This window comes from Poecilia reticulata, chromosome 16 (assembly GCF_904066995.2).
Source record: "Poecilia reticulata chromosome 16, P_reticulata-male-v2, whole genome shotgun sequence".
NCBI lineage: Eukaryota > Metazoa > Chordata > Actinopteri > Cyprinodontiformes > Poeciliidae > Poecilia > Poecilia reticulata.
In genome coordinates, this window is record NC_088845.1 from 5,793,023 (window position 1) to 5,816,186 (window position 23,164).

At 39.8% G+C, this 23,164-nt stretch overlaps 1 protein-coding gene across 1 annotated transcript in view; it reads right to left on the bottom strand.

Annotated features, from left to right (window-relative positions):
• Positions 1-23,164, bottom strand: part of thsd7ab (thrombospondin, type I, domain containing 7Ab) — a 226,273-nt gene that overhangs the window by 101,325 nt on the left and 101,784 nt on the right. The window contains exons 3-5 of the mRNA XM_081597176.1: positions 18,787-19,035; positions 16,535-16,719; positions 4,142-4,210 (exon numbers count right to left, since the gene is read on the bottom strand). Of these exons, the coding sequence (XP_081453302.1) occupies positions 4,142-4,210; positions 16,535-16,719; positions 18,787-19,035 (503 nt within the window). The remainder of the gene's footprint in view (positions 1-4,141; positions 4,211-16,534; positions 16,720-18,786; positions 19,036-23,164) is intronic.

Consider the following 23,164-nt stretch of genomic DNA (forward strand, 5'->3'; position numbering starts at 1 on the left):
TCTGCCTTTGACCAGATCCAAGGGGCCAAGTTTTTCACTAAATAGACCTGCGCAACGCATACCATCTGTTCGCATCAGGGAGGGAGATGAGTGGAAGACCGCGTCAACACTCCCCTGGTCATTACGAGTACCTGGTCATGCCCTTTGGGCTATCCAATGCACCAGCAGTCTTCCAAGCTCTGGTCAATGACGTCTTGAGGGACATGGTTGGGCACTTTGTATTTGTTTACCTTGATGACATTCTTATCTACTCTCAGGATCTGGATTCCCACAAGTACCATGTTCGGTCGGTTCTTCTTCGCCTTCTCCAGAATCATTTTTGTAAAGGCAGAGAAATGTGAGTTCACACCTCCACCACATCTTTTCTTGGCTACATAATTTCTCCCAACAAGGTGATCATGGATCCCTCTAAGATCTCAGCAGTCTCCGAATGGCCCACTCCCACTGACCGCAAACAGTTACAGAGATTTCTTGGATTTGCAAACTTTTACCGTCGTTTCATCCGTAATTATAGCCAAGTAGCATCTCCTCTTCATGCCATTACCTCATCCAAGGTCCAGTTCATGTGGAGCAAGCAGGCAGAGGAGGCTTTCTCCAGACTCAAGTCTCTGTTCACCTCTGCTCCGGTTCTCCGGTCCCTGACCCGGCGAGACAATTTATTGTGGAGGTCGACGCCTCCAGCACTGGGGTTGGAGCTGTCCTAAGTCAGAGAACCGCTGACGGCCGTATTCATCCTTGTGCCTTCTTTTCCAGGTCCTAGCCAGCGCTGAACGCAATTATGATGTAGGGGACAGGGAACTTTTGGCCGTCAAGCTGGCACTGGAGGAATGGAGACACTGGCTGGAGGGGGCCAAGGAACCATTCTTAGTATGGACCGACCACAAGAACCTGGAGTACCTGAGAGCGGCCAAACGACTCAACCCCAGACAAGCAAGGTGGGCCCTGTTTTTTGGACGGTTTAATTTTACTCTCTCTTACAGACCTGGGACCAAGAACATTAAGCCGGATGCCTTGTCAAGAATTCACGAATCTTCTGAGTTGGGGCCACGGGTGCAGAGGAGTTTATCCTCCCAGACTCGGTGAGGCTGTCTGTGACCGGGCTGGAGGAGGAGGTTAGGGACGCCACCCGTGATCTTCTGGTTCCAACCTCGTGCCCCTCCGACAGGCTGTTTGTTCCGGAACATCTGGTCCCCAAGGTACTCGGTTTCTGCCATAAGTCCCGCCTATTCTGTCATCCAGGCATCAGCAAGACCTTGCAAACTGTCCGGTCTCAATTCTGGTGGGGCTCCATGACCAAGGACGTCAAGGAGTTCATTACAGCCTGTCATCAATGCTGCCAAGCCAAGTCGTCTCGTCGCCCACCCTCGGGGTTGTTGCGGCCCCTTCCCATCCCATCACGCCCTTGGTCACACATCGCCATGGACTTCGTCACAGGTTTGCCCAGTTCCGACGGTTTCATTGTCCTGTTAACTATCGTTGACAGGTTCTCTAAGATGGTCCATCTGGTTCCCCTCAAGAAACTCCCCTCCGCTAAGGAGATGGGGGAGATTATGGCTCGGGAGGTTTTCCGCCTCCATGGACTCCCCACTGACATTGTCTCGGACAGAGGACCCCAATTCGTCTCTCGGTTCTGGAAGGAGTTCTGCGCCATGCTTGGCATATCTGTCAGTTTATCATCTGGTTTCCATCCCCAAACGGATGGACAGACCGAGAGGGCTAACCAGGAGGTTGAGACCAGGCTTCGTATCCTTTGTGACTCTGACCCTACCAGATGGTCACTCAACTTACCCTGGGTGGAACACGCCTTGAATTCCCTTCCGTCTAGCTCCACCGGTCTCTCGCCCTTTTACATTGTCCATGGGTTCCAGCCACCCATCTTCTCTATTCAAGAGAGGGAGGCCAAGGTCCCCTCCGCTCACGCTGCAGCTATGCGGTGCCAACGGATCTGGAGGAGAGCCAGGAGGACCCTGGTCAAGATGTCCGAGGTGCAGTCCAGATCTGCCAATCGGCACCGTGTCCCGGCACCCACCTACAGTGTTGGCCAGAAGGTCTGGCTGTCATCCAAGGATCTCCCCTACGGGTGGAGAGTCGGAAGTTGGCACCCCGTTTCATTGGTCCTTTCCCCATCTCCAAGGTTGTGAACCCAGCAGCAGTCCGCCTACAGCTGCCCCGTTCTATGAGGGTTCATCCCACATTCCATGTGTCGCGGGTCAAACCCTACACCTCACCTCGCCTTGAGCCTGCTTCCAGACCCCTCCCGCCCACCCGGTTCCTGGATGGGGACCCCATCTACACCGTGCGGCGCATCCTCCGGTCCAGGAGAAGGGGACGTGGCCTCCATTACCTGGTTGACTGGGAGGGATATGGACCAGAGGAACGGTCCTGGATTCCTGGTCGCTTCGTCATCGACAAGACTCTCCTGAGGGACTTTCACCGCCTCCATCCTGATGAGCCTAAGGGTCCGTCAGGAGCCGGACCTTAGGAGGGGGGTACTGTCATGTTTCTGGCCCGTCTGCCTGCTATGTTTCTCTCCTCTGTACTCCTCATCAAGCTCATCTGGTTCACCTGCATGCTGCTGCGCTGGAGCACAATCAGGCTCATGTCTTCCACCTGTTCTCCAGCAGTTATATTCAGCTCTCAGGCAGGCAGACGGTGCCAGATTTTTGAAAGCCATCGAGTGAGTAGATATCCAGCGTTCTTCCTGACCTGACCACGATCACGAACACATTTTTGACCCTTGGATTTCCCTGCCTTGCCTTGCCCACGTCGGATTCTTCACTGGCTTCTGTTTTCTGGTCTCGACCCTGTTTCTGCCTTTTGACCTCTGCCTCCTGCCTCGCCCTTGGATTTGTCTGCCTGAGATTGCCTGCTAGTACTGGACCTTTTTTCCGTGACCTGACCACTGCTCTTCGCCCAACCCTCAGATACGTTTGTCTGGTCCTGTCTGTCCTAAACCCTGTGCCTCCCAGTCCTGTGCCACTTGTCTTTTCCACTGTGCTACCTGGATCCCTCATCCCCCACAACCCCAGGAAGGTTAGTGATCTTTTCCCTTACAGACTTTTGGCCTTCCCCTCCTACCTACAACCCTCTAACCTGATTCTCTGTCCTCAGAGGTTCCTGCTCCTGGCTCGTGGTTCCCCGTTCCTATACCCGGTTCTCAATAAAGACCTTATTGATTTTTACTCTGTGTCTGACTGAAATTTCGGGTCCTCAGGTCTGAACGTTACAAATCTATGGTTTCCTTGTTACTGTATCAAAGCCATTAAACCGACTTGGCTCAACATTTTAATCAATCCAGAGCTGTTTTATTCCAACCTGTGCAGGTATTTTGTCTCACCTGACTAAATTTTACACAGTTGTGTAATAAAATCTCGTGGCACCAGATCTACTAAGTAATAAAACATGAAGTAATTTCTTGTTAAAATGAAGTCTGTCTCATAAGACGATATCCTGCTGCAGTTAGCATGGGATTAGCATTAGCATTTTCTCAATAAGTTAAACTTCAGCTTCGCTACTTTGGACATTCTTTTGAATTAAGATACATTTTTTAAACTTATATCTGAATCAGATTAGGGTGTTGTTCTCTCAGTAAATGTCATGTTTTAGAGTCTTCATAGCCTGTATACTCCAGTAAACGATTAATCGATGAAGACATTAGTTAACAAATGTTACTATAACTGACTAATCATGATTAATCCGAGTAATCAGATCAATCCGATTAGGGTGTTGTCCTTCCAGTAAATGGCACGTTTGAATCTTTAGAGTTTATATACTCCAGTGAACGATTAATCGATTACTAAATTAGTTGACAAATATTACAATAATCAATTAATCATGATTAATATGATTAATCACGATTAATCGCAACAGTCCTAGTTTGCTTCATTATTTATTAAATAGGGGAGACGGTTAAGAGGAAAAGTGAGAAACAAAACAGAGCAAAATGTAGGAGAATTAGAAGTGGTGGGTGACCCGTGGTGAGAAGAGAGGAGGCCAAGAGGAAACTCAAGGAGAAAAGGAGGGAAAAACTGCAGCCAAGAGAGAAGAAAGGATAAAAAGGAGACGATCGAAGCAGGAAACTGGGTCTGGGAGTGACGATGACGGGTCAGGCTTAATATTCAGCATGGCTAAAATCACCTACCTGTAATCTGGAAGGTGATGGAGAGGAGAGGGGGGACACTAGGCTTCTGCTGTCTTTGGGTCTGACCCGCTGTAATTACAGGGGAAATAGCTCTATTAGCTACGCACACAGCAGGGAGACGGAGACTCTGTCAGACATGCAAGCAGAGAGGGGGAGAGACAGGCAGAGAGCCGGGCCTCGCGACCTCAATGTGTTTACTATTAAACACAGATCGAATGTTCTCTTTAGAGGAAGGTAATTGCTGTTTGGAGTTCATTTGTTTTCACGCTGACAATTCAGACCTCAGGTCATGGATTAAAAATAATCAGATTCTTTTGTTTTTACGGAAGGGGAGAAGGGAAGACAAGGACTTACAAAAACATACACCTACCTGACCAGCAGAAACAAATCCCACAAAAGACTGGAAAGAATTAGCTTTTTAGGGTGAATTCACATCAGTCCTGTTCGGTCCATTTTAATCGGACTCTAGTTCGTTTAGAAAGTCCAGTTTGTTTAGGGTGGTGTGAATGTGAAACCAAAACTGAACTACATCTCAGTTCGATTAAAATTAACTTTGGTGATTCTGATGTGAACTCCAAGCGGACCAGAGACCGCTCTAAAAGCAGGATGTGGACTATAGCGCAGGGAATTCTGGGTAAATAAAACCAAAACAAATGAGTTAGTCTAGCGCTAACAAGTGACATGAATCGTGGTCTTTTACCAAAAACAAGAGAAATCCTACAACCACTTGTCATGATAAAAGATTCTGCTGGATGATAAACTGTCCCAGTAAATATTGCAATAAACTACAATATTGTTTTTTTTAGATAAATTTCAAGTAATATACTGATAATGGAATAATAATTCAAGTTCGTCCTTTAAAGATCAATAAACTTTATTTTAAATATCCAAAATAAAATATGACCAAAAATAATAAATAAAATTAAAATTAAATAATATCATGTGATTAAGTGATTAATTGCTGACGCTATTACATTTTTGTTTACGTTTTGTAAAGAAGGAAGCTGCCGTTGTCTTCTTCAGAGGTTTTTTTGTTGTTTCCTTCAGTAGTTCTTGGTGCAACGCCACCACAGGCGAGGAGGGGAACAGGTTTTTCAGTTGATTTGTATCATTTGACACAAAGCAGTATGAAAGCAAACCGCACCTGCTGAAAATGGAATGGAAAAACACTATCTGTGTTTCCATGACAAATGTGAGTAAAACTTTATTGATGTTTCGCTAATGTTGAAAAGCACAATTTCTCAATTGTGGCGTTTCCATTAAATAATAAACAAATAAAATCACACAGGAAAATGTTTGTTCAAGCAATAAACCATTAAAAAACATGCAGCGCCATCATCCTCCCACCACTTCCTGTCATCGTCTTCAACGTTTTCGCCAGCAGTAACATCTGGTTGTCTGTCGGTCACTCGTGATGCAAAAAAACTGTTTCCATTGTGTTACATTAATTTAAATACAGCTGAAAAACCTCCCAGTCCTATCGCAAAATCTTTTTATCAAAAAATGTTTGTTTTTTTAATTTGACCTTTCAATTAGGCAAATTTACCTTTATAATCCTAATTTGTGCAATTTGAAAGTTAATGGAAACACAGCTCCTCAGAGAACCATAACCAGATGTCCAGCTTCCTGCAGTTTCATCACTTTATCACTGAAAAGCAGTCAGATTTCAGCGTGACGTTTATGTTCAAAAAGCAATATTTACAGCCCGTTTTTAAGCAGCTGCTGTAGGTAGCCGGATGGATCCAGCAGCATATGGTAAACGTCAACAAGCAGCAGAGAAATGCATGTTGGACTGCCTGTGTGTATGGAGTCGTTTCATTGCTTGGACACAGAAGAGAAGCAATATGTTGTTTTTTTCCCCCCCTGTCAGAAGTGATGTGTGTGTTTGTTTGTTAGCTTACAGTTTGCAGGTCAACATGCAGAGATGATCTGTTTTCCCTAAAAAAGGTGTTTTTGTAAAAAATGTTTTCACCAAATGAATTAGTAACGCCATGCCTGCATGCGTTGGTTTGAAGACTTTCAAGAAGTCGACCGAATGAATTTCACAGGCATCGGGTTTTACTCAAATCTTATTTGTATACATGAAATTAACATCAAAAGGAGGCATATTTAAACCACTCAGTCTATAGTTAATGCAACTCATCAAGTTACAGTCTTACAATGTTAATTATACATTTTTATAGAAATATTTTTTCCTTTAGCGTTGCACTCATGAATAAACTGAGAACAAATTTTGATTATTTCCAGTGACACCTCATCATAGTTCACATTTTGAGCGATAAATATGCACCTTATGTGTATAATTCATGCTTTTAAAATTAAAACCTTTGTTTGCATTTAATTTTATGTGAACCACACACAAATGAGGCCATGTGAACATTGTAGAAAAAAAGTCAGTAGTGGTAGTTTCTTGAGGAAACAAAAAGTTTTGTTTTGCATATTATTTCATTACAGGACAGAATAAATGTTATTCACTTTTAAGAACACAAACTTGACTTCATTCTTTTACTTACATAGTAATTAAAAGGTGGTTTTGCACTACGAAACCACCAAATCTTTACCAAGTATTTTTAGTTTTGTTTACAGTGCAAATATCTTAGTAAACTTGAATTGAGACAACACTAATTTAAAAGTAAATGATCAGATATAGGAGTTTGTTTCAAGTAAATATGCCCTAATATTGGTGGAAAAATAAGATATTTGCACCAGAAACTGAAATACTTGGTAAGATTTGGTGTTTTTGCAGTGTGGAAAAAATTCAAGATGCTCAACAACTTGTCTTGTATCCTCAGAGAAAAGTCTAGATGCAATTTGTCAAAAATTATGATTATTACAATATCAAGTATTTACTGGATGCCCATTTTCTTGAATTATAGTTAACAGATGTTTTTGCAGTCATCTAATTACACACAGACACATTTGTCCCTTATGTTTTCAGATTTTATAAGGAATCTGTAACGTTTCTTCCACTTTGAGACAGCTCTGTGGCGCCTCCTTGTCTTAAAGAACCAGAACCAGATGTGGAGTTTGCGCCGGCCTCCTGCAGTTTCATCACTGAAACGCTGGCAGGTTTGATTCGGCTGCAACATCCACAGAGCAACAGTAACTTCTGACGCAGACGCTGCAGGTGAGCTGGCTGCCAACAGGTAGCAGAAACATGCATGTTGAGCCGCTTCACCCAACCATCGTGCATTTATGACCTAAACTGGATTTACAGGAAACGTTCGACTTTGTCCTGAACTAAAAGCTCCAACGTGTTTGTAAATCATCCTAATTAATTGCATATTTTCGTTTATTCTTGTTTTCAATTGAGCAGCAAGGACAGTGGAAATGTTGTTTACTCAGAAGAAAAACAAGTTTGGATTTATTTTCTTGCATATTTCAAACTCTTTATTTAGCACCAATCTAAATATTCTCACTCATATCAACAAAACATTTTTCAAACTGCAGAATATTTAGTATCCTCACATCGCCCAAACCCAACTCTGTAACTTCAAAATGATTTTAAACTCTCTACTTTTCCCACTCTCATTTACAGAAGAATTTCTCTCTACCTTTCACCAATCAAGAGGAAAGTGATTTCATTTCTCAAAACATAAAAGAAGAAATAATTTGGTTGTTTTAATATCTATCATTCAGAAGTTGTCTGATTAGTTTCTAGAAGCTAAATTATAAATGTTGCCTTCATTTTTAAGCTGTGATAGATCTGCTCTCAAACACGCCATTTTATACCGTTAGCTTTTAGCATTAGCACAGCTAGCCCCTGGCATCCTTCAGCATTAATTTCTCACATGATTTTATGGGATTTTTTGTTGCCGTCGTCGCCATGTTGCAGTTTAAACCTGGAAAAAATGCTACAATTGGAGCTAATATAAACAGGTGATGCTAATGAGTATATTTGAGATAAAATCTTGATTATTTGGAAAAACCCCAGTTCACAACACAAACCTGAAGACTTCAACCTAGATTTTACAAACACTTTCAAGTCTCCATTTCTACTGCAGAGCCCAAGTTCAAATCAAATTAGCATGGCAGAAATCTAACTTTAAAATATCCTGAACCAAATATTGGCTTTTCTGAATGGTTATTTATTGCAATCATCTCTCAGCTTAAACTCCTAAAGATGAATTTGTTTTAGCTTGAAGCTACGCAAAAGAAGAACTGCTCCTTTTAGTTTGCAAACCACCTCTAAACTCACGTTGATGATGATCATTGTTCATTTCTGACATTCTAATAAGTGAAAATCAGCAAACATTAGCAGAAGTAATAAAAAGGATTAAGTGCAGCGCAGGCTTTTGTTTTTAGTGTCAGCGTTAACATTCTCAGATACAAATTAAGACATTTTTAACTGCCAGGGATTATGCCTCATTAAGCCAGTTTATGCTAGAGAGAAACAAAGCAGCTGCTGCTTTTGTAAGAGCTGTTTATAAAGAACCAATTAAAAATCTGCTCTAACAAAAAAAAAAACACCCTTTGCTCTTGAACTGGTACAACTTTGTTGGAAAAACCCTAATTTAGGTTTAATCTCAACCTACAAGCCATTGATCCATAGTCAATGATATCAGTGCTATTAGAAAATAAAAGGGTCATAATAAATATCCAATAATTATATTAGGAGGGCTGGACAAAATGGCTGTAAAAACGTATCACAACATAAGCATTTCATATCAGTAGATATCAATAATTATTTAGTGTTTTGTTTTAAATATCTGAAATACTGCCCTCTGGTGGTGTGACCTTTTCTGTTTAATCCAGTTTCTACTGCACTCCATTGTTTTTTTTATTTTTAAGCAGTTATGAGACACAGTGGCGAAATACATTAAACTGCCGGCTGCGCAAGTTACTTAGCAGGTCGTTACTAGGCAACCACAAGTTATTCAGCAGGTTGTTGCTAGGTAACCAAAGAAGTCGGTTGATTCCACCAACCTCTGCCTAAATCCCCCAGAATGCCGTGCGGTTCTGGATCGGAGTTCAGTGAAATTATTGAATATTCTACCATATGTATTATCTATTGATATTGATTACATATCTATCACAATAGATATTGTTATTGATTTATTATTCAGCTCTAATCGATAGTTAATCTAGTCTACTGTTGTTTTTGTTGTTGTTTTTAATCATTTTAAATGACCAAGTTATTTTATGGTAAATTTATCCAGGGAGCGCTTAACCGTCCAAAAGTGTCAGAATTCCCACATTTTTCCAAAAACATGTTTAGCCAATAAGGGCAGGCCTTATAAAAATCGGCAGCAATCAGATGTTCCAATGAATGGCTGGAAAATTGTCAGCAGGACTCAAATGTTTAGTGCGTAAAAGTGCATTCCTCTGTGAAAGCAGTGAGGTTTGTTTGGTTTAGTAGTTTTTATTGCAAGCCCATGTTTTGTACTTTAATGGTTGTATGATTTAGTTTTTTCAGTGATCCATGGTGATCTGAATTAAAGAGAAAATAAAAAAGCTGAAAAATTACCCGTAAAGGCTGCGCTGAATGTTGATCAATTGTATTTTTGGTCGAGTTTCTAGTGCAAGTACCTTACTACACTTGAAATAAAATAAAATTAACTTATAACTTTTTGGCAAGATATAAGAGCTTGTTTCAACTCAGTAATTTCTTAATATTGATGGAGAAATGCTTGGTCCTTTGTCAGATTATTTGCTTAGAATAAGATATTTTTCCCATCTTATGAGATAAATAATCTGTTAATGGACCAAGTATTTCTTCATCAATATTAAGGAATTACTGACTTACAACAAACTATATCTTGTTGAAAAGTTACTTTTAAGTTATTTCAAGTGCAGTAAGATATTTTCACTAGAAATGAGTTTAAAAATATTTGGTAACATTTTGTGTTTTTGCAGTGTGAGGGGCTGCTACAGGACAGTTAATAAAAACAAAAAAGATTTTTACTCAAACTCTTCACAGTCGCTGTGTCATAAAATAAAAATGACTTCCACCAGCCACAATAAAAAAAGAAAGCTTTATTTATCCATCAGTTCCATCAAATCCACACCTGAGGTCACTGAGCCTCCTGGCTTCAGCCTTCGCCGGATGAAAAACACGCCGCGTCCGACTGATCTGAGGTCAGATCGAAGCTACTTCACCACAAAGATTAGGGTTAAGATTCAGGAGGCGGTAAGCTGATTCAGAATCCCAGCCCGGGGCGATCTTCCTCCCTTTTACATCGTGTCATTTATGTATGAGCGAGAGGAGAAGCGGCAGCTTTCCCTGGCTCTCCGTCTCAGAGGTGCGCCGGGAGATTACCCCCCGATGGCGGAGAAATCCTGCGCCAAGGAGATAAGAACTCGCTCCATGTAAACTCACCAGCCACATGCTTTAGGTGCAGCCAGTCGTTGCATCACCGCGTGATTCGACGCAAAAGTATTTCACAGTTTCAAAAGGCTTCTTACATCACCAACACAGGAGGACTCGCGTTAGCCTTGTGGTCAATAACGTATGAAAAAAAAAACAATCTCTTTTCATTATTGGATACGAAATGTGTTTTGTCGTCTTGTGCCGGTGGGTTTCATCGTAGCTACGAGGCTCATTATTATTTAATTAGGACTCGCAAGTAAACGACTGCAAATCAATCTGACGTCTGATGAACAAAGCAGACGCAATGCAAATGGACTTCCAGTTCTTTCTTTTTCTGAGTCAACATCTGGTCCAGACTTCTTCTTCTGAAACATTTAAAGAAGAATCAAAAGGAACAGAGCTGTAAAAAAATAATGTGACATCATGGATTTAAATGTCTGATGCGGCTTCAGTTTGCTGATCCTAAATTTAACCAGTTAACTGAGTAATTCAGTATATTTCTGCTTAGAAAATTACAAAATGTTCTTCAGAAAAGGGGGTTTACTTACTGAGAAAAAAATATATTTTTGTGCGTTTAAATAGTAAAGGAAAAAATTAAGTACACCCCAGCTGCTTTAACTGGGTTGTTTCTTCAAACATTTAAGATTTTAAGAAACTTTAAATGTTTTCTTTAACTGTAGAAAACATTTAAGGTTGACCTATTGTGCTTCCTTAAAGGGTTAGGATAGATTTATGGTCTATTCAAAACATGTTCATTACATTTTGTTTTTAGCACAAAAATCATTCTCAGATAACGAGTTTTTAGCTTTTGGGCGTCTTGTGACTTTAAATCCAAATCATCTGCTGCTGGCCACGCCCTCAAACTCAATTCACACTTGAAAATACACAACCATACATCTTTAAAAAGCAGAAGTGGAGCCTCCTACACAACCAACAAGATTGCAGCAAGTGGTTTCTGGATGGTAAGTATACAATAAAACACTCTGTCTCTTCCAGCAGCCATTGTACAGTGAATACAATGATAAAACCAGCTGAGCAAATGTGCTAGAGCTCCACTTTGGTTGCTAGGTAACACAGAGCATGACTCAACAGTTGGGAGGTTTTAGAAATGGCTCATTTTCCAGACACCAAAAAACTTTGACTTGTTAACAAAACACAACTGGTTTGTTTGTTTCCTTAAAGCAGTTGAGGCCCAAATGGAAATGAAAATAATTCACATAAAAACCAAATTTAGAAAATACCAAAATCAGATAAAAGTAAATTTATTTCCAGTTCTTTTTTTTTTTCCAATATAAAATGTATGAAACTTTAACAAAACTGCCGGTGTGTGTCTGTGTCTGGTGAATTTCTGGGTGATGTTTTTTTATTCAGTGGGTAGAAAATGCATGAATTTTACTCTAGTAAGAGTATAAATACTTCATAATAAAATCACTCAAGTAAAAAGTAAAAAGTACTCCATTTATACTACATTTTTCCAAGTTTACTAATGTAACTGAGTAAAGTTACCACCCAACTCTGCCTGAACTGAAAGACAAACTTTCTCTTTATATAATAACTATGTTAGATTTTCTTGAAAGATGAAAATTGCAGATATATCATCTTACGTAATTTGCAAAGCCGTCCGTTTACATTGAACTAAAACGTCCTCCTCCTCCTCCATGTTGAGTGAGACGAACATCTTCTGACACATGTTGCAAGCGGACGTCGCGCCTCTCTTCACGTGATCAGGGCGATCAGCCGCCACAGGATTAACCTCAGCTAATGTCTTTAAAACGCTCTGAAGAGGGCAGCTTTGACTCTAAGCTGGCTTGACAAGTGTCAGACATGGAGGCGTTTAAGGACTCTGCAGGACGAGTCGCAGCCGGACACAAGCAGACAAGTCCTGGCTGCAAACGGCTCGTTTTGTTTCCAACAAGAGGACGTCAGCGGGTAAACGGGTCGCCGTGTAAAGCTGGGCAGACACAGGAATTACTGATAAAACGGGCTAAAATTTTATAATTCAGGAAGTTTTTCTGTCCAAGTCGCCAAGAGTGTTGAGTCTAGTTTATTTTAGCAACAGTGATCACTTACTGATTCTGTCAGATATGTACTTACATAGAAGGAGACTCAGAAAAATTGATCCCAACCCCCAGAGTGTTATTTCTATTTTTAGTTTGCTTTGATAAAAACAATGCGTCTATGTTTCATAATTTTGAATTTCAATGTTTTTAATATTGATTTTAATATCTGCTTTATGTTCTACTTTTCTTTCATTTCTGAAGTTTTAATGGGAAGAAACTTGTTTTAGAGGCACTTTTATAGAGAAAAAATATTAAATATTTGTTCTAATTTATAGGTTTTATTTACCAAAATGGCCTGTCATAATGGACATTTTCAATATCAGTTGAAACCTTTTCTGTAGGTGCTTTGAGCTTCTCGGCTCACATCTTGTTGCTCCATTTGTAAAGCATCACATCTTTTCAGATGTGCTATTCAAATTGCGGCTCTGATTATGAACCCTGCAGGGCACAAGGTGCTAAAACATGTGAGGTATATCCTATAACATATTCTGCACAGGACCGCTGCTGCTGTCGGGACCCAAAATTTACTGCTGCTTTTAGTATAATAATGAAGATCTGAGGCCATTTTTTCTCAGGGTGCTGCAGACTGATCCCACCTGAATTTCAATGAATCTAGAAGACAAATCCTCCCTAAAGAACAAGAAAGAGGATGTGCCCTTAATATTTAAAAGTGTTTTAATGCCACGCTGCAGCCAACATTGAAGATGAAAAGTAATTCATGCAGAAAGAGGCAGGATTCTGCATAAAGAGATGTACACATGTAGCTGCAAAAATATAAATAATAAATAAAAATGGTAAATATAGAGTATTCATGTTTTCTCCTGGTCATGGGTCATCAATTATTTTTATAGTACGATAAGCATTCACACAAAAAGATACAGCAGATATATGGAGTGTCTCTTTTCCTTTTGTACACAAACTGCTGTGTCTATATTTATGGTTTAGAACTATAAATATAGACACAAGAGGAAACTAAGACAATAAACAGGAAGTATTTTGAGCATCAAAGAGAGGACGTCATAAACCAGGACTACAAAATAGATTAAAAGAGGGAAAAAAGAGGATATACTAATCTGTTTCCTTCATTAAAAATGGTTCATCGTCCTGAGGTTGACTAATCAACTACCAGTCTCTCTTTTTGTGAAATAAATATTTCATACAACCACAAATCATCTGCTCAGAAGGATTGTTCTGATTTAGACAAAGTTTGACCCAACAACAAACTTTTGTCGACTCAAGTTCTAATTACCAATCATAAGATATCACAGTTTAGCTAGCTTGGTAGCTAGCTAAACAATTAGCTTTTCTGAATTAATTCTAAAGTGCTAATTTATTTGGTTGTTTTGTTGACTTTCAGTTCAATAAAGTTCAGCATCTGTGTCAAATTGTACTATTTGAAAGGCAGATACAATTTGAATTTAAGCTAGCGCTTTATCATTAGCTTCCGCTAAATACTGTATTGATATAGTGATTTAGAGTTAGCATAGCTAATGTTTATGATTAGCGCTTTAGGGTTAGCGCAATAAACATTTTAGTTAGTGGTGCCCACTACTGGTTTTGACCATTAGCAATACTGGTTTAAAATGAAAATACCGTTACAACAGAATTTTACTACCACAGTGGATGTTTTGTAGTCATAAACTGGGATTATTTCCCCAGCAGAGACCAGCTTGTCAGATTAGAAAGCTGTTATAGTAGCTGGTGGCCAAAATGATGCCTTCAGGCTTTTTGCCTCAGGCTGTTTGATGAGCATCTTTATTTTCTCCATGGAGTCGATATAGAAGATTAATTGAGACAACCTTCAAAATATGGGCCCTAATCATACATTCTGCACTCTGAGTTTCAGATAATATATATCAAAGCTAATTTAAATAGCTCTCAGTATTCACTCTGCTGGTAAAAACAACAGCCTGGATGCTTGGTGCGTTGTGTGTTGTGCATTCAGGCTGCGGAGCGAAATTTGTCCCTGAGATCGTTTAATAAAAAGGCAGCTATAAAATTTATTTAACTTTCTTAATCAGCATTTGTCAATACACTGGAAAATCTTAACGCTGGATTTAGTGATGCTCTGAATTAGGACAGAAATGAAGCTGTTGCATTTTAGTTTAACATTCAGAGGTGGTTACAACAGTAAACTGTTATGTTTGTTTTTGTCTCCAATTTTATCTTTTTTTGAGGGTTTTGGCTTTATGTTGTGAGGAAGTGAGTTTATTTACTTAATTATAAAAATAAGTTGTTTGTTTTTACTCTGGTTTTGAGTTTTATCATTTAAAACATCTGAAACTATACAAAACTCTCCGATTACATTGTTTCTAAAAACACAAATAATCCACTACAATCAGTTAGTTAGTAGTATTTTTAACAAATTACACTTTTGTCATATTTTGATGATAATGTTGTACCTATTCTTATTGTAATATTATTTAAAGCAACACTACAACTTTTGGCTCCATTCGGTTATATTAGATTACATCAATTTACGCAACATTTGCAGCCATTTGGGAAAACAAATATATTTCATCCACACAAAAATTTAAATCACCAAAATTTACTATTTACAAACTTGTGAGGGCGTAAATTGTGGATCATTTTATCCATCCATCCATTTTCTAACACCCTTGTCCCTCAGTGGGGTTGGGAGGGTTGCTGGTGTCTATCTCCAGCTAACGTTCTGGGCGAGAGGCGGGGTCACCCTGGACAGGTCGCCAGTCTGTCGCAGGGCAACACAGAGACACACAACCATCCACACACACACTCACACCTAGGGGCAAATTTGAGTGGCCAATATACCCAACAGTCATGTTTTTGGACTGTGGGAGGAAACCAGAGTACCCGGAGAAAACCCACGCATGCACAGGGAGAACATGCAAACTCCATGCAGAAAGACCGGGGCCGGGAATCGAACCCAGAGCCTTCTTGCTGCAAGGCAACAGCTCTACCAACTGCGCCACTGTGCAACCCCATTTTATTTTATTTCAACTGTAAATTAAAAAAAAATTAGATTTGGTGATTTTTGAGGATGACACTCGTCAAATTGTAAAGTTAGTTACTGGTTTCTCAATTGTATGTTGTTTGTTTATTACTTTTTATTTTTGTGTTTTTATCATTTAAATCAGTTTGCTGGAGACTCCTTTGCATGTTATTGTTTAAATCTGGAGGTTTTGTGCATGCGCTCGACGCTGCAGGACCGGAAAAGGATTCTTTTACGCCCTATCCGAAGCCGCGTTGCTGCGCTGGTAGAACGATTCCCGTCACCAGATGAAGCCTGGAGACGTAGGAAGTATTGATTTGGTGCTGCGTTCCCCAGCAAACGGGAAAATAAAGCAGAAAAACTGTTGGAACAACAACTCAAAAACAAACCTTCTTTTCTCTCGCTCTCTGCGTCGGCTACGCTACATGCAGACGCGTTGCCATAGCAACTGACAAGAACGCCAATCATATGTTTCAGGGTTCATCAGTGAATCCTCAAACAGTTCCCACACAAAGAAAAGAACATTCAGTTTGTTACCGTTTCACGTTTTTAGGCTTGATGTTTATTTTGTGATTATTGATAATTGATCGCTGAGGTGGATTAGCTGCCGCTGCTATCAGCTAATCTAACACAGCGGATTAAACATCTGCTCTACTGATGATCTGGCTGAGTTGGCGTTTATGTCGCCTTTCTTTTATTTTGTAACTGAACCAAATTCCACAGCACAACTACATGCTAAGTTTGTCATAGTCAAGCTAGCATTACTGACCTGCTTCCTTCTTCCTTACTACTTTTGTCCTTAAGACTTTTTCCTGACCTTGTCATCCAATTGTAACCTTGACAACTACTAGCAAACCACTGCGTCACTTTTTCTGTTATATATCAGGCGGACAATTAAGATTTTGAGAACTTAGCAGCTAAAGCCGATGCTAGTCAGGAAGCAGCTTTTTGCCCTCCAGCGGGGAAACGGCGGCAGGATGTTGGACGCATGACGTCACGCTGCAAGAGGTCAACACAAATAAACTGAAGGATTGAAACGGCCTCAGCTTTACCTTTGTCTTTTTCTTTGAGGTTGTTCAGGTATTTCAGAAGCTCTGCGTTCGCCTGGACACAATAAACTTCCCTCGTCTGCAGGCCTCCGCCGCAGAGCCCGGTCATGTTGGTGCGCCGTCGGTCCTGTTGGCTCAGCAGCACGTCGACCCGGCAGTCGCTCCACTCCGTGGTTCTCCATGTGTAACTACAAGGACGACATGAAGCAGCAAAGCAGGACGGACAGGAGAGTGGGTGTAATAAAGCGTCAAAATATGCACATTTTAAATCCTGCTGATACAAACTTATGTAAATATTATATGTCACATGGTTTCAGCCAGGAAAATAACAGATGTCTAAATTAAAGCGACAATTTCTTTCACTCAAAATCCAGTTTATGTAGCTTCGTTTTAGGTTGAAGTCTGGATAATGAAAATTACATAATTTCTACTCAAATTTTACTGGATCAGCAACAAACTAAAGCGACAACAATTTAAATTTAAAGTAGTGACACATTTTGTAAGAATGGGTGTGGAAATTATTGTATCCCCAAAAATTAGGAAGGATTTTGCACGTTTGCCTAAAAATTTATAAAAATAAAGGCGTATATTTTGCACATTTTACACTTATCCATAAAAACAAAAGTTTTGTCACCTTTTGGATTACATTTTACATATTTAGGAATATTTAACGATTAATTAAAAGCAGCTTTTTGTGAGCCAAAGTAACAAAGTAGACATGTTTACTATCAAAGCAAACAGAATGCAGAAAAAATTAATATTTTCCATTATAAGAACATTTCACTCTGTGTTGAATAAAAACAAAAAGTCTTCATCTGTACATCCCTGACGTTACATTTTAAAATGTGTAGGAGCAGCAAAATGTGAGCAGTTTGACAGAAAACCAAATAATCCCTTGGATTGGATTAAAACATGTGGCTTCAGTTTGAAGTGGGCTGAAACTGAGCCGTGTGTCAGACTGAATGCAGGAACATCGTCTGTGAAAATTCAAAATAGCCTTACAGTCTCCCTGCAATTGCCTTTACTTTTTGTCTGGCACCAGCCCAGCCACTTGTACTAATCTCTATCCGTATGCTGACTCTCTCTCTCTCTCACACGCACACACACACACACACACACACACACACACACACACACACACACACACACACACACACACACACACACACGAACCACCCAGGAGAGCAAATTATCCTGGTGATACGTGAAAAGGGAGGTCAACAGGAAGTGCGTGCTGCCTGAGCCAACGCTTTTATTTTTCTGTATGGTTTCGAGAGCGTGACTGAAATACTGAATGAGTCCCTGCAGTATTTCATAGCCGAGTCTGAAAACTGCAAGAAAAGGCAAGGATGCCATAATAACAACAATGTATATTTACAGTATAAACTGGATATTTATGTAGCATTTATTAAAAAAACACCACAACCAGTTTTTGCATCACAGTCTGAATCAGACTCAACTTTTCTAGTTTTAGGTCAATTTGGATAAAAAAAAAATAAAATTACCAGACTAAATTCATTTCTGTGTTCAGAGATTTTTTAATGTTTGATTTCTTTAAAGACAGATGCCACAGAGATCACTATGCCTTTAAAAGCAGTTTGAAAAATTCACTAAAGACCCATGAATTTTCACCAACAGATCAGAAGTTGTAGTTTTGACACCAGCAGTGTTAAAATAGTTCTGGGTTTTATTTCGTTGTAACTTTTTGTTTGACTACTTCAGCTTGTTTTAGCTTTTACAGTGTTTATGTTCATTAAATATTGTTTGATTTTACGTTACACTGCAAAAACACAAAATATTACCAAGTATTTTTGGTCTAGTTTCTAGTGAAAATATCTTAGTTTACTTGAAATAAGGCAAAATTGACTCAGTAAGATATAGGAGCTTTTTAGTCAATAATTCCTTAATATTGATGAAAACGTATCAGTTCCTCTGGCTGTTTCTGCACTGCCTGCCACTTTTACCTGTTTTCCCTGTCTAAGCTCAATCATTATATATTTTTTAATGCAATTTTGGTTACCAAGACATCATAATCCATTTATTTTGTATATTTAAAATGTTTTCCATTTCCAGTGTTAAATTATCTTTATAAATTTAAGTTTTCTTTATGTTTAGGTGGGTATAATATCATTATTATTTTGGTGGATTATGGCCTCAAAAATCACAATATTATAAAATTTTTTTTTTGCAATAATTTCTGGGGAAATGTAAGTTTATTATTGTGACAGACTTAAGCAGCATCAGATATAAATTACCTTGCACAGGGAGGAACGCTTCCCCCCGGAGGTTCACAGGACTCCGTCTCCTCCAGGACCGGACACTCAACGCCCTCGCCAACAGAGAACTGGAGCACCTGTCGTCTCCGGGTGCGGGTTCCCCTCGGAGACTCGGGGTCCGCGCAGGCCTTGGAGCAGGAGCTCCAGTCGGTCCACTCCGTCACCTGGCAGTCTTTAGGGAGGACGCAGGACTGGATGGTCAGCGGCAGCTCCCGCGGTATGCACAGGCTGGGACAGAGAGGACAGAAGACGGGCAGGTGTGAAGGACAAGAGGCACAAGACTACGAAGTGGGGAATCTTTAGGACTGGAAGCAGAAGTCAGAACCCTGAGGAACACCAGGCTAAAATTTTAAGGGGATCATGCAACATTTTGAACATCCATTTTGCTCTAAGGCTGCGTTCACACTGCAGCCTGAAGTGACCCAATCCCCCCCAACCCTTTCTTCTCTTTTCTTTTTTTTTGCCTTAATGCGATATGTACCTGATCTTTTCAGGACAGTCTGAACAACACAGGTCGGATTCTTTTTAAATGTGACCCAGACCACTTGGGTATCCGTCCGATTCAACGTGACGCGAGTCTGAACGGCCAGGCCGCGTTCATCCGACCTGAACGTCATTGATACTCGACAAACGTCACTATTTAGTGTTCTGATACGCGCAAGAAAAACAACAACCATGACGGTCTATGATGAGGACTAAGTAGTTATATACTAGCTCCAGTAGGGCAACAACTTCAAACGTGTAAGCTAAGCTACACCGTTAGCTTCCATGTTTACTTCCGCAACACTGAGCTCTTCTTCTTCTTCTTCTTCGGCGGTTGAGAACGCTCTGTGACGTTATTGCGCCCTCTACTGCGCATGCGGGACACTTTCAGGTAGTTTGCAGTACACATTGGAGATCACACGTGTTTGGAAGTGTGAACGATCAGAATTTTGTTACTTCAGGCTGCAGTGTGAACGTAGCCGTAAAACAGCCAAAACGCTTTTAAAAAACAACACCAACAAAAACACCCAGCTGGTTTTTGGATTGAGTTAATATTTTTGGTGTCTGGAAAACGATCAATTTCAAAAACCTTCAGAATGTAATGCTACAAATCAGCAGGGACTACTTGTTACCTAGCAACCGCAACAAAGCCCAGCCTGTTACCTAGCAACCTAAACTGAACTCCAGCACGTCTCCTCAGCTGGTCTTACTGCTGTACAATGACTGCTGGAAAAGACGAGGATATTTTTTTTTACCTTACTATTTAGAAACCACCTGCTGCATTATTGTTGGTTCCGCAGGAGGAACTACTTATTCTTTTCAAGGATGTATGGTTGTTTAATTGCACATTAATTTGCAGCTGTTTTCACATGCGAGTGTAAACATTGAGCTGGGGGACACGATCAGCAGCTGCTTATTTGGGTTAAACAGTAACAAGACACCCTAAAACAGATCAAAATAGGCAGAACTGACCAGACAAAAATCTCCTCCAAGAATGAAAAAAAAAAAACGTTTCGTATAAGCCAGAGATGGAATACTAGATCATATTTAAGACCATCAAACATGCAGAGCTTGGCAGCCAGATCCACTGTTAAGGCATAAAATGGAGCCAGTCTGATCGCTTCACTCCACAGATTAAAATCCCACTGATTCTCCAGTTTGAAGCGAGAACCCTCTGCATTTGGACACGACATGATTGGGAAAAACAATCAGCATAAGTAATGTTGCCACGTATCTTTAAATTACAAAACTGAAGGAATAATACTGAACTTCTGCAGCTTTACACGATCAGGTTCAAGTTTTCATGCTAATGATCCATTTAATGTGTTAAAAAAAATCTAATCCTGTAAAGAAATGCAGCCTCTGTGGAGAACAAGTGATTTAAAAGCCTTTTGTTCATCAGCTAATGTCATCCTGGTTTTCAAGACAAGTCGCCGCTCTGAAGGTCTGAAACTTTGGCTCCTCAATATCCAGTGACAGATTTAGGGAAAGTATATATATATAAATAAATAAACGTTTTCTTTCTGCCTTTGACGCTGTCATTAGCTGATCTTATTAGCATACATGGTGCATAATGAGGTTCACATCTAGAGTGAACCAGGACTCTTTGTATTCATAAGTCAAGTGTTAAGACAACCACAACAGGCTGTGATTCATTGTTCGCCCACATCTTTTGATCATCTAACAACATTTAGTCGTAATGAGTAACCCGTCCTACTTGGGTCCCTTTCCAATCATTAGAAATTTGTTCCAACCAAAGCCGTCTGTTTTCTGCGACTCGTTCTGGAAGTCCTCTCCCTCGAGGCGAAGCAGCTGACGAGCTATTAGTGCTAATTACAGCTCTGCTTCATTTAGAAGCCTCTCATTTAGACGCTACCACCGCACTTCACCTCCAGCATCTCTGATTTCTTATTTTTTTTGTATAAATCAAGAAACATGCGAGCTGCGTTTCTTTTTTATCTCGCAGCTCCTGTGTCTTTGCAGATTAAGACACCTCTGCAGGCTTTGAAGTAGCACCGAAGCGACACTGTGAATAATCCTGGGTTTGTTTTTCCGCCAAGCGCACATGGTGAGCTGGCTCGTTTCTGCTTTTGGAGGAAAACAATGGGAAATTTAAACAGTGAACGTGACGCACCGACGGCTCGATTTCTCATTTCAGATGGAAGTTGTTGTATTAAAAAGCCGCTAATGCAGCCAGTGACCCATTTTCTCTCCAATCTTTGGATCCTTTGAGCCTTCCGCTTGTTGTCCGCATCCATCGACATTTTGGGGTAGATCTCAAAGTTGGAGGAAGAAGTCATTATTTCTTTATCTCAGTTATTCAGACAGAATGAGGACAAAATAATTTCTAGTTAAATAAGTAAGCTGATGCAGAGAAAATGCTCATTTTTAAGCCTTCAGGTTTTAAAGTTATATTCTAACAATGGACTTTGTATCTGTTGCTGAAAAACACGACTCTGCATCTGTCAAAAGATTAAAGAAAACATGTTTTCTGACTTTTGAGGCTGAGAAAGAAACATTCACACGTTTTGTTTATTTCACTTTAATCAAACTCTAGTTTGTTATTCTAGAAAGTTCAGCTTGATTTGGGAGGTTCTGACCTCTGATGAGGACCAATAAACAAAAAACCTCCGTTTTCGGTTTGATAAAAGTGAACTCCGGTGCAGGAAGCGGACCAAAGCGCAGGGCATTCTGGGTAAATACACCAAAACAAGCACGCAAGGCGAACGCTACTCCGAAACCACAAAATCTGATCAAGTATTTTTGATATTTTTGAAATATCTAAGTACACTTGTGATAGATTTCAAGTGAAAATGTAACATTTGATACATTTTCAGTTAGTGTGGTTCTCTTTCCCACTGCAATGTGTGAAATGATCCAAACTAAATGAAAAACCTGTTCCCCTCCTCACCTGTGGTGGCGCTGCAATAAGAACTACTGAAGCAAAACAAGTGTTGCTCTGAGCACAACTTCCTTCTTCACAAAATGTAAACAAAATTGGAGTATCTTCAGATTTTAGTGGTTGTAGGATTCTTCTTTTGCCTTTGGTAAAAAAATAAAAAAAATAAAATACGAGTCATTTCTTCTGGCTACACTAACACAAAATCTTACCAAGTATTTTTGGTTGGTTTCTTGTGCAAATATGTTACTTGAAATTAGACAAAACTAATTTACAAATAACTTCTCAGCAGAATACTGGAGCTTGTTTTCAGTCAATAACTCCTCAATACTGATGAATAAATACTAGTTCTACGCAGATTATTTCACTAAAAACATGGGAAAATATCTTGTCATAAACATTTTTTTGGAAGTTTTAGCACCTTTTACTTGATTTGTCCTGTTGCCCTGAATCACAGCATTGATCTGCTTTTTGCCTCCTGCTACATTGTTAAGATAAGATAAGATATTCCTTTATTAATCCCGCAGTGGGGAAATTTACATTGTTACAGCAGCATAAAGGGCACAGCAGAACCAATATAAAAATCTATATATACACAGTAAAATCAAGTGAATATAAAAATACTGAAACAGTATTGTTTGAAATATAAATAAATAAATTCCAGGTTTATTGCCTGTAGTAAAGAGTAGTGGACTACTGGGAGCAGCGGGTGTTGTACAGTCTGACGGCGGCCGGTTTTAAATATTAATTTAAAACACCGAAATTCTGAATAAGCTTCAAGGTTTTCCTGTTGGAAATCTAAGAGGAAACGGCACACAAATTAGAACTGGTATTGAATTATTTTGTTTTTGAAAAAGAACTTTTGTACTTATAAAAAATAAAATTGAAATAAAAATAATTCCTTCAGTTTTTAAGTGGGGAAAATGTTTTGTTGTAAGTGAAATAATCTGCTAATAAAACTAGTAGATGTTCATC